Below are 17,500 nucleotides of genomic sequence, written 5' to 3' on the forward strand. Positions count from 1 at the left end.
CGTGGTTGAATATATAGAAAATAGTAAAAAGTGAAAAAAACTACAGAAGGCTTAAAGGTTAAAAATATATATATTTGCATCAATATGTCTGAAGAATATTAAAAATTTTTTTCTTATAATGACATAGTTTTGAAGAAAGACCGGTTTCGCGTTTAGCTTTTCAAATTTCTTGCGACGTTATGTTTATATATATATATATATATATATATATATATATATATATATATACGTTTATATATTTGTTTTGCAAGATTTTTTGCTGTGGAATCGTGTGTTGAAACAGATATTGTTGTATTTAGGAATGGTTATTTTGCCAGTTTAGCCAATAAAAACATGCGCACTATATATTTGGTGTTACTTTGCTTCAGCATTATTTATTTTTTACATTAAACTTAATCTTATTTCGGCCATAGTTCTTTCGTCACACTCCTGTGACCGCATCAGTGGTCCTTTGCTTTCTTCTTTCTTATTTGTGTGTCTCTCCTTACTAACCGTCAGCCATTTTGTATTTCTATTGTGTCTTCATATGCGCGTGCATATATCTCTATGTGCGTCTATGTTTAGTTAGTGTGTGTGGGGAAATGCCTGTAATATTTGTATCTCCTGTTTATATATGTTCATGTAATTTGTTTTTGTTTTTTTTTATTTTGTTCATGTGTTTACACCCACTTATTATTATTATTATTATTATTATTATTATTATTATTATTATCATTATCTATGTATGTATGTATGTATGTATGTATGTAAACAACAATAATAGTAATAATAAAAAAAAATGTATATAGTTATTTATATAGTTTATTTATCTGTGTATTTTATTTTATTATGTTTTCAGTTTTGTTTATATTGTAACCAGTTTATGGGGATCCTCTTCTGTCATATGTCGTGGTGTGTGCTAGTGTTCCATTCCAGTTTCCTATTCAGGCTAGGTGAAGAAGGCACCCCACAACATAGGTCAGTAGTTAGCGACTTCAGGATCATGGCTAAATGGCTGCCCAAAGATGACCAGCATGGAAAAGAAGGGTCTGGAAGTGTAAGGATTCTCTGAGTGGACAGAGATTTAGAGATGGGTTACTTGAAGCTTTTGATGAAAAGGAGGAGCTAGATATAGCATTACATAATGTGGAGAAAAACTGGAGGTTCCTGTGGCTGGTGTAAAGTCCACTTTTGACCTGAGGTAATGTGGTGGTGGAACAACATAGTTGACAGGGAGGGTCATTAGGGAAAAGAATCAGGCATGGAAGGACTGGAATTACGGTGGTAATAGGGAACTGTATCAGATTGCCAGAAGGGAAGCTAGGAGACAGGCTTACTTAACCAGAGGGAAAGCAGATAAGAAAAAATTTGGCAATGTTCTGCATCATGAGGACCAGAGACTTGTAGTGTTTTGTATTGCAAGACAGTGTGTAAGAGAGAATCGTGATGCTTACCCAACACAATTGACAGTACCTTGGTAGATAAAGCAATTAAGGGTATGAAGATAGGGAAAGTCCCGGGCCCATCAGGAATCATTGCAGAGATGCTTAAAATATCTGGCGATGTAGGCTATATTCTAGTCACCTGTATAGTCAACCAGGTGATACATGAAGTAGATATACCCAATGACTGGTGTAGCAGCACCATAGTCAACTGCTGTGAAGGTGGTGCATTAGATAGGAATAATTACAGAGGTATCAAATTGTTGGACCAGGTGATGAAAGTCACGGAGAGAGTCAGCCCAACTAATTAGGGAGAGAGTCAGTTTAGACAAGATACATTTTGGGTTCATGCCAGGGAAAAGCACCACTGATGCTATATTTCTGGAAAGACAGCTGTAGGAAAAATTCATAGCCAAAGATAAACCTCTGTACTTGGCTTTCATTGACATGGTCCCCCATTCCTTATCTGGTGGTAAATGTGGAAACTAGGGATAGATGAGTGTTTGGCAAGAGCTGTATAAGCCATGCACAAGGATGCTGTCAGTAAGGTGAGGGTTGGCAATGAGTATAGTGAAGAATTCTGGGTAGAAGTAGGGTTCACCGAAGATCAGTCCTCAGCCCCCTCTTATTCATCACAGTCCTCCAGGCAATAACTGAGGAATTCAAGACAGGATACCCTTGGGAGCTCCTCTATGTCGATGAGCTTGTTCTAATAGCTGAGTCACTACCAGAACTAGGGAAGTTTCAGGTATGGAAGCAAGGTCTAGAATGGAAGGGTCTTAGAGTCAATCTAGCAAAATCCAAAGTCATAGTAAGTAGGAAGGCAGACAAATCACAAATCCTTTTGGATAGATGGCCCTGCTCAATCTGTAGCAGATGTACCTGGTGTAAGCTATGGACATATAAAAGGCGCAGCAATATCAAAGGAAGGTTAACTAGAAAGATAGTTTTTGCGTGTGGCAGATGCACAGGGGCAATAAACACTGAAGATGTACTGGAAACAGATTCTATCACATGACAGGGGGAAGAACTAGAAGTAGTTGATAGCTTTTGTTACCTAGATAACCAAGTCAGTAGTGGGGGGGTGGCTGCTCTGAGAGTGTGGCTGCTAGAATAAGAATAGCCTGGGCAAATCTCAGAGAGCTCTTACTTCTGCTGGTAACAAAAGGCCTCTTGCTCAGAGTGAAAGGTAGACTATACGATGCATGTATGTGACCAGCCATGCTACATGGCAGTGAAACATGGGCTTTGGCTGCTGAAAACAGTATTTTATCAACCTGAGAAGGAAAAAATGTCAAGTCATCCATAGCAGGATTAGAATTCAGAATATAAAGAGTCAGAACAAATACTGTAAGGCATTTTGTTTACTATTTTTATGATTCTATCTGTTTACCTTGTAGCTATGTTAGAACTCCTCATCACTATTAATGAGGAGCACTAAAGTTTAAACAGCAAGTCTTAAGAAGTATTATTTATGTTAAATCAAATGTAATGACCGAGTCAGTATTAAATGTTACCAAGTGCTTTTATTGAAACAGAAATTTAATAACTCATTCAGAATTTCTACTACATTAGTTCCAGAATATACCACACCTTTCAGAGATTCCTGTTTAACTGTTAATATATATATTTCTCAATAGAAGGCTCAAACCATACTTAGTACATCACATTACTGACACAAAACCCACACACATACATATAAACAGATAAGCATACATTGTACACACATACATATAAACAGATAAGCATACATTGTACACACATACATATAAACAGATAAGCATACATTGTACACACATACACACACTCACACATATGTACACAGATTTTTATGGAATTCAATGATGAATGCTAAGCTTGTTTGATCAACTGAACTACCTACTGATTCAATCACAGTGAAGGTAGTTGAGTACTTCATAGATTCTTAACATGATCCTAAAGCAGAGGAAGTATGAAGGTTACAGAGAAAAGGAGTAAGCACATTCCATTAGATGTGTAACATTAGTGTGTATGGACAACATGGTACAGAGGAGCTGAGACATGAAATAAGTATAAGTGAAAAATAATAATAATAATAATAATAATAATAACGACAACAATAACAAGAGCACAAACCTCTGTCAAAGCAACACCAATTTCCTCTCAACGATTAACCAGAGATGATTTTTTTAAAATGAGAATATCTGAAATAAACTTGACTGTTCTCATAAACGAGAATACTAAAAATGAACCCAACCACCCTCAAAAATTAAGTAAAAAAAAAAAAAACGGAAAAATAATCCAGAATCCTTGTCCAGTACTGGATTGATCCCAAAAATCTAATCAGTTCATGCCAGTCATGAGGCCAAACATTCCTGAAAGTTTCATCCGAATCCATCCAGTGGTTCTTGAGATATCTTGTCCACAGACAAACACAACTGAAAACAATATCTCCACCTTTACTAATCAACACCGACAGAACAATCCAGGCTAATCGATCAGACATAGTCATTAGAGACAGAGAAGAAAATACTTGAAGATGAATAAAGTCTGTAAAGGAATTTGACAAATTAAGTAAATAAAGGGACCTGGAAATTGAAATACAAAAGATGTGGCATCTTAAAGCAAGAACTGTTCCTGTTATTGTGGGTGCCCTAGATATAAGAAAGGGATGTCAGAAACATCTAGATAATATCCCAGGAGAACCAGGTTTTAGAAAAATCCAAAAGATCATGCTGACACGTACTACCCATATCCTTAGAAAAACCCTATCAATTTAAATGTATATGTTGTATTACATGAAAATATTTCGCTACTGCCCCTACCACTTCCCCTCCCCAAGCTTTCAGTCATACTGTAATGTCTCTTATCCTTCACTCACCTTCGGATGTTGGGTGTGTCTCGGTGAGTGATTGTAACTTTGTAACATGCAGACTAAAAGTAAATAATAATAATAATAATATAATAATAATAATAATAATAATAATAATTAGTAGTAGTAGTAGTATTAGTATTATTGAAGGCAGGAAGCTGGCAGAATTGTTAAGGTGTTGGGAAAAATACATCACAGTATTTCTGCTGACTCTACCTTCCGAGTTCAAATTCCACTGTGGTCAACTTTGCCTTTTCATCCTTTTGTGGGGTCAATGAAATAAGGACTGGGGTTGCAGGCCTTGTGCTTGTAGTAGAAAGAATTATTGTTATTTATCAAAACTTGTAGTTTTGGGTTAGGGTTAGTGGAATTTACTTTGTCTACAATTTCAAATTTGTTTTGGAATAGGAGTGTTTCTCTATGATTTTGTTACTGAAGTGGTTTTCTTAATAATGAAACTGAAGTCCTTCTCTTACTGTTTCCCCCCTCTCACCACCAATGGATGCTCATGGTAGACCTTCCTGAGACAACCTTTGGTTCTATAATCCAAACAGCTTATTTGTACCACAGAACCAGAGGCAGTTTTAAGAGATTTAAATCAAAACTTTCCATCAAGAGTTCATGTTAATTTGACTTCTAAGCAATCAGCTTAATAATGACAAAGTAAATTTGGTAAATTCTTCATTATTTTCAAAATTTATTGAAACAAGGGCAGTGTGTTTTAAAAGAAATACACTGTTTACAATTTCATATTTAAGAATGCAATAAATCAGTGGCATTTCTTTTGATAGTAATGAAGAAAAGGAGCAAACATTCAGCTAAATAAAAATATAATGAAGACGAGTGTGTGTGTGTGTTTGTGTGTGTATGTGTGTGTAAAAAAAACACGAATAAATAAAGTTTCTCTTTTCCAAAATGACTCTCATTGTTTCTAGGATTTGAAAGAAAGGATAAAATAAATAAATAAATACAAAAATAAACTAACTAAAAGAAAAAAACTTGTATTATTAATACATCTTGCTGGTAGAAAGTTGAATCTATTGGTTGCCTGGAATGATACTAGTTTTATAGATATGAGTAATAAACAACAAATTCCATGCGAGCTGTAAGCTATGGCAAGCAGCCATTTGCAAGAGGAAGAAATACAAACACCTTATAACTTGAAGTGAATTCTGTTTATTTTTATTGTTATAAAATTGATGCTATCCAAGAAAAATAAAGAAATTTCTCTTTCCTATAATGTATGATTAATTTAATTCAAAGATTTGTGATTAAGCTGGCTGTTAGTTTTATAGAGAATATTTGTAAAGGGAATTTCTGTTTGGAATGATAATTGCTATAATAATCAACTTGAACAGAAAAAAGTTAAACAATTTAGGTACAGGAGTGGTTGTGTGGTAAGTATAGGTGCAGGAGTGGCTGTGTGGTAAGTAGCTTGCTTACCAACAATATGGTTCTGGGTTCATTCCCACTGTGTGACACCTTGGGCAAGTGTCTTCTTTGGCCTCAGGTCAACCAAAGCCTTTTGAGTGGATTTGGTAGATGGAAACTGAAAGAACCCCATAGTTTGGCAAAAGAGACCAATAGAATAAGTCCTGGGGTCGATTTGCTTGCAGTCAAATGGCTGAAACAAGTAGAAGAGTAAATTTACAAACAATTTTCTATCAAGTAATTTTATGAGAATTTCTGCAGCATTTTTGTAATTTATTCTAAAGACTAAATTGACAAAGTGAATTACATTTCAAAATGAAATCTGGAAGTATTCTAACCACATGGTTTTAGGTTCAATCCCACTATGTGGTATCTTGCTTAAGTGTCTGCTATAGCTCTGGACTGACCAAAGCCTTGCGAAAGAACTTGATAGAAAGTAACTGAAAAAAACCTATCATGTGTATGTATGTATTAGGAACATGGACAATAAATGATGACAATGATATATATATATATATATATATATATATATATATATATATACATATGTATATGTGTGAGTGTGTTAGTGTCCCCTTGTCTTGACATTGAGTGATAGTTCTAAATCAGCATCAATCAAACAAGCATTGTTGTTCATTCTCAGTCATCCATGTAAACATGTCTGGCCATGAGGAAATATTACCTTACTTGGAAGCAGGTGAGGACTGGCAATGTGATGGGCATCTGACTATAGAAAATCTGTCTCAATGAGTACCTTCTGATACATGTCAATACAGGAAAGTGGACATGAAAACAATGATGACAATAATTTTTACACAAATCTCCTTTTGCATTTATATGAATATATATGTATATACACACATATGCATATACACCCATGATTGTCACAATCAACTGCTTGAACACATTCAGCAGTTCAACAAGTAATAAGATGTACTTTACTGTTCTTGAGTTAAAGCCAATTAGATGTAGTACATATTTTTTAATATCTAATTTATTTATTTAATAGTTTTTTCACTAATCAAAATTATTTTAATTCGATTTCATTATATTACATAATGTACATTACATCCACAACACTCAACATGTTCAGATTTGCATATATTTAATTTTATTCTATTATATTATCATTTTAAGCCAGAAGCTGGGATATGTGAATGTTTTTTTTATATAAAAGTGTTCCACGTGTGGTATGAGTGTGTCTAAGTATGTATAAAGATATACATATATAGGTGTAGGTAGGATGTATAGTTGAGAAGGTCTAACAATCACACGACCATACCTGCACCTATATATATATATATATATATATATATATATATACACACACACACACATTATGTACATATACATATTATGTAAACGTATAATTCAATATACATGTATATATATTTTATATTAAATTATATTTGATGTATAAATATATATCATACTGAACTAGTTGAAAGCACACACATACATATACATGCTTTCAACTAGTTCCATTTTGCCACCTTATAATAATGGCTATGACATGTGCCCAAATCTGTGTGACTAACTAAAAGCATGCTAACAAATCTTCCTGACATTTATACTTGCATTGATATATCTAGAATTGTAGTTTCTGGCAGGTATTTCAGGCAGTATTTTCTGCATGGATTCTATTTGATTGTTGATGTACATAATGTGAAAGTGAAGAAACACAATCTCTTACTTAGCACTTCAATCTGAAGGCTAATAGCAATGGAATTAACTATTTTCCTGTGATGCAATGTTTCATTGTATTTAGAAAAGAAAACATGGGACAGCAACAGTCATCAGACTAAGAAAAATATCTTACACAAGTAAAAGAAAATGAGAAAAGAAAACAACATAGCTACAAAGGTTTGTTTTTGTTGGTAGAGTTCCAAATAGCTAACCATAATTTTAAAGCAAAGAGTACAAAAAAGAATTTGTAATACAGCATCAACAAAAACATTATAAATGCATTTTAGAAATGTTTAAAATGTTCACATGGTATTTAATTAACCAATGCTGTTTGAACCAAAAGAAAATAAAAAAAAAAACATTGAAATTTGTGACCATAAGATGAGGTATGGTGAGGAGGTTTTAGTACTTTTACCCTGTTGTTACTCAATGTAGAGAAAGAAGAGACTAAATACATCACTATAGAAAAGCAAAGTTCTTATTCAGTACAAGGCTGGCCCTTGTGAATTACATGTAGAACTCACTTTTGCATGCTGAGTCAACTTTACGAGTACTGTGTAACAATGCACCACTGGTTTTCAAACTCACGATTGTGAGCCAAATACACTAACCTCTAAGCCACGCACCAGCAGATACCAGCTGACAATTGCATAATCTCCTACACACTCTAACACTATTGTTATGTATACATACACACAATCTATTCGTTTTATACATACACTCATGCATATATAAACACACCTGCAGTCTGTATGTTAAACACACAGATAACATACACTTTCAGTTATTGTTTCACACACACACAGTTTCATACAGTTATGTGCACACACAAATAAACACATAGTCTCATACAGGTATGCACGCTTGCACACACACAGTCTCATACAGTTACGTGCACACACACAAACACAGTCTCATACAAGTACATATGCACACACACAAACACACAGTCTCATACAGTTACATATGCATACACACACATGCTCACACAGAATCTCATACAGTTATGCACGCACACACACCATCTCATACAGGCACATGCTTGCGCAAACACAGAGCCACATACAGTTACACACACATATAGATATCAGCAGACAATCAGCATCATATTTTTTATCTCCTAGCATAAAGCAAACCCCTGCCTTGAAGTTTGTGGTCTTGCAAACTGCATGGTGGTCTCACTAGTGCTAGTGGCATGAAAGCAGTATTCAAAATATTATGTAAAGTGGTTGGCATAAGGAAGGGCAGCCACCCATAGAAACTATGCCAAAGCAGATACTGGAGCATGGTGCAGTCCTTAGACATATCAGTTCTTGTCAAACCATATAACCATGCTAGCACAGAACATGAATGTTAAACAATGATGATGAAATATAAATATATCATGTACTAATAATGTTTCTGTTGATAAAACATATTTTAATAAATTGAAAATTATTGTTTACTATTTGTGATAATAGAGAAGTTGAAGAGAGAATATGATTTCTATAGACTGCACTAGTAGGAATGAGCAATCCTAAGATTCACCATCAAGCCTAAAAAACCAACATTATGTCCATATACCCAAACATTAAAAGTAGATTTGATCAACAGGCTGCAGGTATTAATCAGTTGGTGATATGTTTGGAGAAAAATAGAGTAAGCATGCTCTGCTTGATGTGTAATCTAAGTGTGTGTGAACAACATGGTACAGATGAGTTGAGAGATAAACTAGGTATAAGAGAAATCAGTTGTGGTATGTAAGAATGAAGACCTGCAGTAATAGAGGTATGTGACATGTAACAGGATAACAGATGGCTTAAGATGTGCCAGGAGATGCAAGTGGAAGGAAATTGTGAAAGGGGATGACCAAAGAAGACGTAGAGTAGTAAAAACTAACCTCAGAGTGCTGATTCTCACAAAAGAGGTGATAAAAGAATACAATGGAGAGATACTATGTTGGAAAGGATCTCTCTGACCCATGCAAGCATGGAAAAGGTGAGGTAAAACTAAGGGTGATGATAGTGGCTATAGGTGCAGGCATAGTTGTGTGGTCAAGTAGTTTGCTTGTCAACTAAATGGTTTCAGGTTCAATCCAACTATGAGGCACTTTGGCAAGTAACTTTTACTACAGCTTTGTGCTGACCAAAGCCTTGTGAATGGATATGGTAGATGGAAACTGAAAGGAGCCTACAATATATATATATATATATATTATATATATATATATATATATATATTTATATATATATGTATATGTGTATGTATCTCCCTCTCTTTGGTTATGATATCACATGATGATTATAAATGAGTGTCACTGCTTATTATCATAAAAATGGTTTCAAATCTAGCCAAGTCAAGGGGATAGTAGAAAACCCTTTTCTAAGATACAGTTTTATATTTAAGGGATGAGGAATTATGTACATTATTTACATTCAATGGATATTTGTCCTCATCTTGTTTGTTGTTAACACAACGTTTCGGCTGATATACCCTTCAGCCTTCTTCAGGTGTCTTGGGGGAAATTTCGAACCTGGGTTCTCATTCCTAAGGTAACCACTATATGTCATATGCCCACGGGTATATGGCGTAGTGGTTAAGAGCGTGGGCTACTAACCCCAAGATTCTAAGTTCGATTCCAAGCAGTGACCTGAACAACAACAACAACAGTAACAGTGACTACAACAACAACAACGGAAAATACCTTAGGAATGAGAACCCAGGTTTGAAATTTCCCCAAGACACCTGAAGAAGGCTGGAGGGTATATCAACTGAAACATTGTGTTAACAACAAACAAGATGAGGACAAATATCCATTGAATGTAAATAATGTACCTCTTCTAAGATGAAAGTAAGATCAAACTTGGAACCATGTGGTTACAAAACAAATTTCTTAAACCACATAGTCATGCCTACTCCTATAATAAATATATTTTTAAAAAAAAACTTACCTTTGGGCTTTCATTTATTTTTATGACATTAATAAGATCTGTTCGAAGAAGTTCCAGTTGAGACAGGCCAATCCTGAGAAACAAAATAAATAAAAGATATAATAATAATAATCTAAAACAACACACCTCATGCAACATATACTCTACAAGAGTACAATGTTGCCCAATAGAATAACACAACCTACAATACACACACCACACATAATAGAACATACACTAATATACAAAGAAACAATAAACTAAACTCCATTACAAAACAAACTAATTCAGTACACCATCAAGAAGAGGTTATACTCTCCCAATCCCTACAAAAATAAGAACACAATGCTTGACATAACTCAGGTACACATGTGCACCAGGTGGTGCAATAGAAACCCACGTGAAACTATCAAAGAAAAATGATAACAATAATAAATATATGATGTAAACATAAAAAGAGTTGAAATCAGTAAATTTATTGTAACTTGTAAATGTAACCATGGAAGTGTAATCAGTAAACTTATTAGTGCTTTACTTATAAAATGTTCTTAGATTTCAAGAAAATTTATAAAATTTGTGATGTTAATGGGTTTATAGGAGGTGCAATCAGAAGCATAATGTGCTGAGCATGATGTCTAAATAATGCCATGAACATTATTTGATAATATACTACCAGCCATCATTCAAGTGCAGGTATGATTCAACAGCAATGTACTGTGCTTTCTCTAATTATCTTAGGTGCCTGTGTAGATATCATAAACAGACATAGACTACATCTCAATCCCTTGACCCAGCAAAATATCCACATGTGATAAAGAGTAAGAGAGAGGACCACACTAGCACTAGACTGGTGTTCATCTTTTTGCTGAGCAGTCTAGAATGTGAAATGAAGTACTTTGTTCAAAGACCCTTATGAATTTCTCTGTCTAGGAATTGAATTGCTCACAAGTTTAACACTAACTTGTAGGCCACACATTCACACTTTGATTACATATATATGAAATGGAAGCATAAAATATTTATGAATGATAAAAACAATGTGAACCCTATAGACATAGTGTACAAGTTTGTTAGTAGCACACCTAGAATATCTATATATATAAAACTGAGCATGTGTGTCTGTCTGTCTGTGTGAATCCCTAAAACTTGAGAACTACACAACCAATTTCATTCAAATTTTACACATGCCTTACGTAGGGTCCATGTAGTGTCATGGGCAAAAAAAAAGTTTTTTAACTTCTTGCTTAGGGCAAGCCCACAGCAATATCACATCTTCTCCACTATTACAGTATTATGTGTTAAAAGTGAAACAAAAACATCTCTCTATTGTAATGTCAGATACTTTCACTTTAATATTGAAACTATTATAGAAGAGGGATGAACCATAGATGTATATGTAATATGTACACATATATATACACATATATACATGCATACATATATACACCCATACACCCCCCCCCCCAAACACACACATACATAGGTGCAGGTGTGGCTGTGTGGTAACAAACTTGGTTCCAAAACACATGGTCCTCAGTTCAGTCCCACTGTGTGGTAACTTGGCATGTGTCTTCTGCTATAGCCGCAGACCAACCAAAGACTTGTCAGTGGATGTTGTAGAGACAAACTGAAAGAAATCAATTGTATATATATGTATGTAAGTCTATGTGTGTGTCTTTGTGTTTCTCCCTCATCACTGCTTCACACCTGGTGTTCGTTTATTTACATCCCCATAACTTACTGGTTTCACAAGAAGAAACTGATAGAATAAGTAACAGGTTTATCAAAATGAAAAAGCACTAGGAAGTGTCTCATATTTTTGTTTGCCTGCTCAGTTGTATCTATCAATTTATCTTTCTGTGAGTGTGTGTGTGTGTGGATTTCGTAGACAGGAACTGAAACAAATCTATCGTATATATATGTATGTATATATGTAAGTGTATGTGTGTGTCTTTGTCTCTGGGTTTCGCCCTCATCACTGCTTCACAACTGCTGTTCATTTATTTACATCCCCATAACTTACTGGTGTCACAAGAACTAATAGAATAAGTAACAGGCTTATCAACATAAAAAAAAGCACTAGGCTGTGTCTCATATTTTTGTTTGCCTGCTCAGTTGTATCTATCAATTTATCTTTGTATATGTGTGTATCTCTCTCTCTCTCTCTCTCTTTCTATTTCCATGTCTAGTTATATTTGCAATATATTATGGATAATGTCATTGCTGTTATGTAATGGTTTAATAAAGTATTGATTGGGTATTATCTGATGGTTGATGATTGATTTAGGTATGTTTCTCCATTTTCTCATTTTGTATGTATATATATATATATATATCATCATCATCATCATCATCATCATTTAGCGTCCGTTTTCCATGCTAGCATGGGTTGGACGGTTCTACTGGGGTCTGTGAAGCCAGAAGGCTTCATCAGGCCCAGTCAAATCTGGCAGTGTTTCTACGGCTGGATGCCCTTCCTAACGCCAACCACTCCGTGAGTGTAGTGGGTGCTTTTTACATGCCACCCGCACTGGTGCCAGACAGAGCTGGCAAACGGCCACGAACGGATGGTGCTTTTTATGTGCCACCGGCACGAGGGCCAGGCGAGGCTGGCAACGGACACGAAACGGGGCGGTGCTGGCAACGGTCGCGAAACGGAAAGTTCTCTTACATGCCACCGGCACTGGTAACACATCTGCAATTTCCATTGATCGATTTCCATTGATCGATTTCGATTCTGATCCTCACTTGCCTCAATGGGTCTTCACAAGCAGAGTTTCGACATGCCACCGGCACTGGTAGCACATCCGCAATTTCCATTGATCGATTTCGATTCTGATCCTCACTTGCCTCACACGTCTTCACAAGTAGAGTTTTGTGTCCCAAGAAGGGAAGGTATGCATACGTAGGCTGGCTCCATCCCATGTAAGGCCACGGGTTGTGGACTCACTTGTCCTGCCGGGTCTTCTCGCGCACAGCACACTTCCAGAGGTCTCGGTCTCTAGTCATTTCCTCAGTGAGACCTAAAGTTCGAAGGTCGTGCTTCACCACCTCGTCCCAGGTTTTCCTGGGTCTGCCTCTTCCACAGGTTCCCTCAACCGCTAGGGTGTGGCACTTTTTCACACAACTATCTTCATCCATTCTCGCCACATGACCATACCAGCGCAAACGTCTCTCTTGCACACCACAACTGATGCTTCTTAGGTCCAGCTTTTCTCTCAAGGTACTTACACTCTGCCGAGTGTGAGTACCGGCATTACACATCCATCGGAGCATACTGGCTTCATTTCTAGCGAGCTTACGCATATCCTCAGCAGTCACGGCCCATGTTTCACTGCCATGTAGCATGGCTGTTCGTACACACGCATCATACAGTCTGCCTTTCACTCTGTGCGAGAGGCCTTTTGTCACCAGCAGAGGTAAGAGCTCTCTGAACTTTGCCCAAGCTATTCTTACTCTAGCAGTTACACTTTCAGCACACCCGCCCCCGCTGCTGACTTGGTCACCTAGGTAACGGAAACTATCAACTATTTCTAGTTTTTCTCCCTGGAAAGTGACGGAAGTTGGTCTCAGAGCATTTTCAGTGTTTATTGTTCCTGAGCATCTGCCACATACAAAAACCATCTTCCTAGTTAGCCTTCCTTTGACATTGCTGCATCTCTTATGTGTCCATAGCTTACACTTGGTGCATCTTATAGAGTTTCTACCTACACCTTTTCTACAGATCGAGCAGGGCCATCTACCTGAAGGTGTTTGTGATTTGTCTACCTTCCTACTGATTACGACTTTGGTTTTAGCTAGATTGACTCTGAGGCCCTTCGATTCTAATCCTTGTTTCCACACCTGAAACTTCTCCTCCAGTTCTGATAGCGACTCAGCAATTAGAGCAAGGTCATCAGCATAGAGGAGCTCCCAAGGGCATCCTGTCTTGAATTCCTCCGTTATTGCCTGGAGGACTATGATAAATAGGAGGGGGCTGAGTACTGAGCCTTGGTGGACCCCTACCTCTACCCGGAATTCTTCACTGTACTCATTTCCAACCCTCACCCTACTAGCGGCGTCCCTATACATGGCCCGCACAGCTCTCACTAACCATTCATCTATCCCTAGTTTTCTCATTGCCCACCAGATAAGGGACCGGGGGACCCTGTCGAAGGCTTTCTCCATGTCAACAAAAGCCAGGTACAGGGGCTTATCTTTGGCTAAGTATTTCTCCTGCAGCTGCCTTACCAGGAATCAGTAGTACTTTTCCCTGGCACAAACCCAAACTGCATCTCATCTAAACTAACTCTCTCTCTAATTAGTTGGGCTATGACCCTCTCCGTAACCTTCATCACCTGGTCCAACAGCTTGATACCTCTGTAGTTATTTGTATCTAGGGCATCACCTTTACCTTTGTAGCAGTTGACTATTATACTGCTACACCAGTCATTGGGTATGACCCCTTTGTGTATCACCTGATTAACTATATGGGTGACTAGGCTATAGCCGACACTACCAGACATTTTGAGCATCTCTGCAGTGATTCCTGATGGGCCTGGGGCTTTCCCTGTCTTCATGCTTCTAATTGCCTTAGCTACCACAGAACTATCAACTCGGATAGCTGGTCCCTCTGTTGGGTCAACATTCGGCAGACTCTCTTTATCCCATTCATTTTCTTCATTCAGCAACCTTTCATAGTGGCATCTCCAAACCTCTCTCTTTGCATCCTCATTTAGCGCAAGTGAACCATCTTCCATGCGAACACACTTCTCTCCTACCACATCACGATTCTCTCTCACACACTGTCTTGCAACACGAAACACCTCCAGTCTTTGGTCCTCACGGCGCAGAACATTGGCAAATTTTTTCTTATCTGCTTCCCCTCTCGCTAAATAAACCTGTCTCCTAGCTTCTCTTTTGGCAGTCTGATACAATTCCCTGCTACCCCCATTTTTCCAGACCTTCCAAGCCTGTCTCTTTTCTCTAATAGCCCTGTCTACAATATTGTTCCACCACCACGTTATTCTAGGTCGAGAGGGGACTTTGCACCAGCCACAGATCTGGTCAGTGGCTCTCAGCAGGTTGTCCCTTAGAAACGTCCAGCTGTCTTCTACCCCCTGTGATGCTCTATCCCCTTCTACTTCGTCAGAGGCTTCAAGTAATATGTCCCTAAATCTCTGTCCATTTGCAGGATCTTTAAGCTTCCAGATCCTTCTTCTCCATATTTGTCGTCTTCTGGTTGTCCTCCTAGTCCTGATCCTAAAGTCACTAACTACCAGTCTATGTTGTGGGGTACATTCTTCACCTGGGAAGGTTTTGGCATTTATAAGCAGCCATCTCTCCCTTTGCCTTGTAAGGATGTAGTCAATTTGGCTGGTATGTTGGCCCGATTGGTAAGTGACTAGGTGGCTGGTAGGTTTCCTGAAGTTAGTGTTGCAAATCATAAGATTATTTGCATCGCAGAACTCCAGCAGCCTGGTTCCCTCCTCGTTGCGGGAGCCATAGCCATAGCCTCCATGTACGCCATGGAAGCCCCCAGCATGTCGTCCAACGTGACCATTGAAGTCACCAGCCACAAAGATAAGGTCTCTGTCGTTCGTCAATGAGGTAGTCTGCAGTAGAGTGTCATAGAATCGGTCTTTCTGTCCATCGGGTAGCCCCGACTGAGGAGCATAGGCTGATATAATGGTTGCTAAACTATGATGAAGCACTAATCTAATCTTAAGTATTCTGTCACTTACTCTGATTACCTCAATTACTTTATCTACCCTTTCTCAGCGATAAGTATACCCACGCCACCAACCCCGTCAGTGTTCCCTGCCCAGAAAATCTTGTACCTGCGTTCCTTGCCTGTGAGGAACCTAGCTGATCCTCCTCTCCACCTTATTTCTTGCATGCAACATATATCCACACATCTCCGTTCAAGCATCTCGACTATCTCACCAGACCTACCTTTCAGAGTGCCAACGTTGAGGGTGCCAACCCTGAGGGTGTGGAAGGCATGGGCTCTAGAGACCCTGGGACGGTGGACAGTAGCTTCGTGTACCTGAAAAGAAAGCTCGCATTTGGCAGAATTCATGTGCAAGAAATGAAGTAGTAAAGTAGCCTTCAGTACAACCTGCATAACGCTAGCCTTTCATATTTTGCACTGTATGAACATTACCTTACATAGGTCGAGACTAGGGGTAGGGAGGGGTAGGGATGGTGAAAGCATTTGCAGTCTTCATGGGAAGCAACCCCGGAATGAAAGAGAATAGGAACTTCCGGCATGCATGGTGGGGGTGGGAGGGCGGGTGCACCGTAAGCTGAGTAAAGAGGTTCTGTTAATCGTGAGCTAGCAAATGGGTTTGTATGAATCGGGAGACAATACTAAACGAAAAATTGAAAAATCAGAGTGGCTATGAACCTGGAGACAAGTCTAAACGAAAAAAAAAAAAAAAAAAATGTTTGAGCTAGACAGGGTAATGAGGGAATACTGAAAGAATGAGGGACAATACAATGAGATGGAAATTGAAGAATAGAGAAAGAATAAGGATAAGTGCAAGAAAGAAGGTAGTCGTAGCGAGGTTGGACGATTCACTTAACTTTTAGCCATTCATGATCTGTGCGTATTCTTTAGATATTTTGAAGCGAGTGGGGTTAACGATAAATGCGATCGCTCTTTTATGTATGGCGATGATGGTTTTGGGGGGGGGGGCATAGAGGACCATGGCGATGATGGCTATGGGAAGGGGGGACATAGCGAGAGAGAGATAGGGTTAGTTTAGAGAGAGAGGTCAAGGGACACGTGACAATAAGCGGTGTGAGGGAATTTGACTGGGGACGGCATTGTCGATAAATAAACATTAGATAAATAGGTTTGAAAATCAGAAAAATCAGAGGGAATATCATTATTGATAGCTAATATAACACCGTAGCTGAGTAAAGAGGTTCTGTTAATCGTGAGCTAGCAAATGGGTTTGTATGAATTGGGAGACAATACTAAACGAAAAATTGAAAAATCAGAGTGACTATGAACCTGGAGACAAGTCTAAACGAAAAAAAAAAAAAAAAAAAATGTTTGAGCTAGACAGGGTAATGAGGGAATACTGAAAGAATGAGGGACAATACAATGAGATGGAAATTGAAGAATAGAGAAAGAATAAGGATAAGTGCAAGAAAGAAGGTAGTCGTAGCGAGGTTGGACGATTCACTTAACTTTTAGCCATTCATGATCTGTG

The 17,500-nt window shown here is 37.9% G+C and overlaps 1 protein-coding gene across 1 annotated transcript in view; it reads right to left on the reverse strand.

The window, feature by feature from the left end:
• LOC115232434 (diacylglycerol lipase-alpha) overlaps window positions 1–17,500 on the reverse strand; it is a 241,456-nt gene that overhangs the window by 18,850 nt on the left and 205,106 nt on the right. Inside the window, exon 14 of the mRNA XM_029802306.2 lies at window positions 10,320–10,392. Within this exon, the coding sequence (XP_029658166.1) occupies window positions 10,320–10,392 (73 nt within the window). The remainder of the gene's footprint in view (window positions 1–10,319; window positions 10,393–17,500) is intronic.

The sequence above is a fragment of the Octopus sinensis genome, linkage group LG2 (assembly GCF_006345805.1).
Source record: "Octopus sinensis linkage group LG2, ASM634580v1, whole genome shotgun sequence".
Taxonomy (NCBI): domain Eukaryota; kingdom Metazoa; phylum Mollusca; class Cephalopoda; order Octopoda; family Octopodidae; genus Octopus; species Octopus sinensis.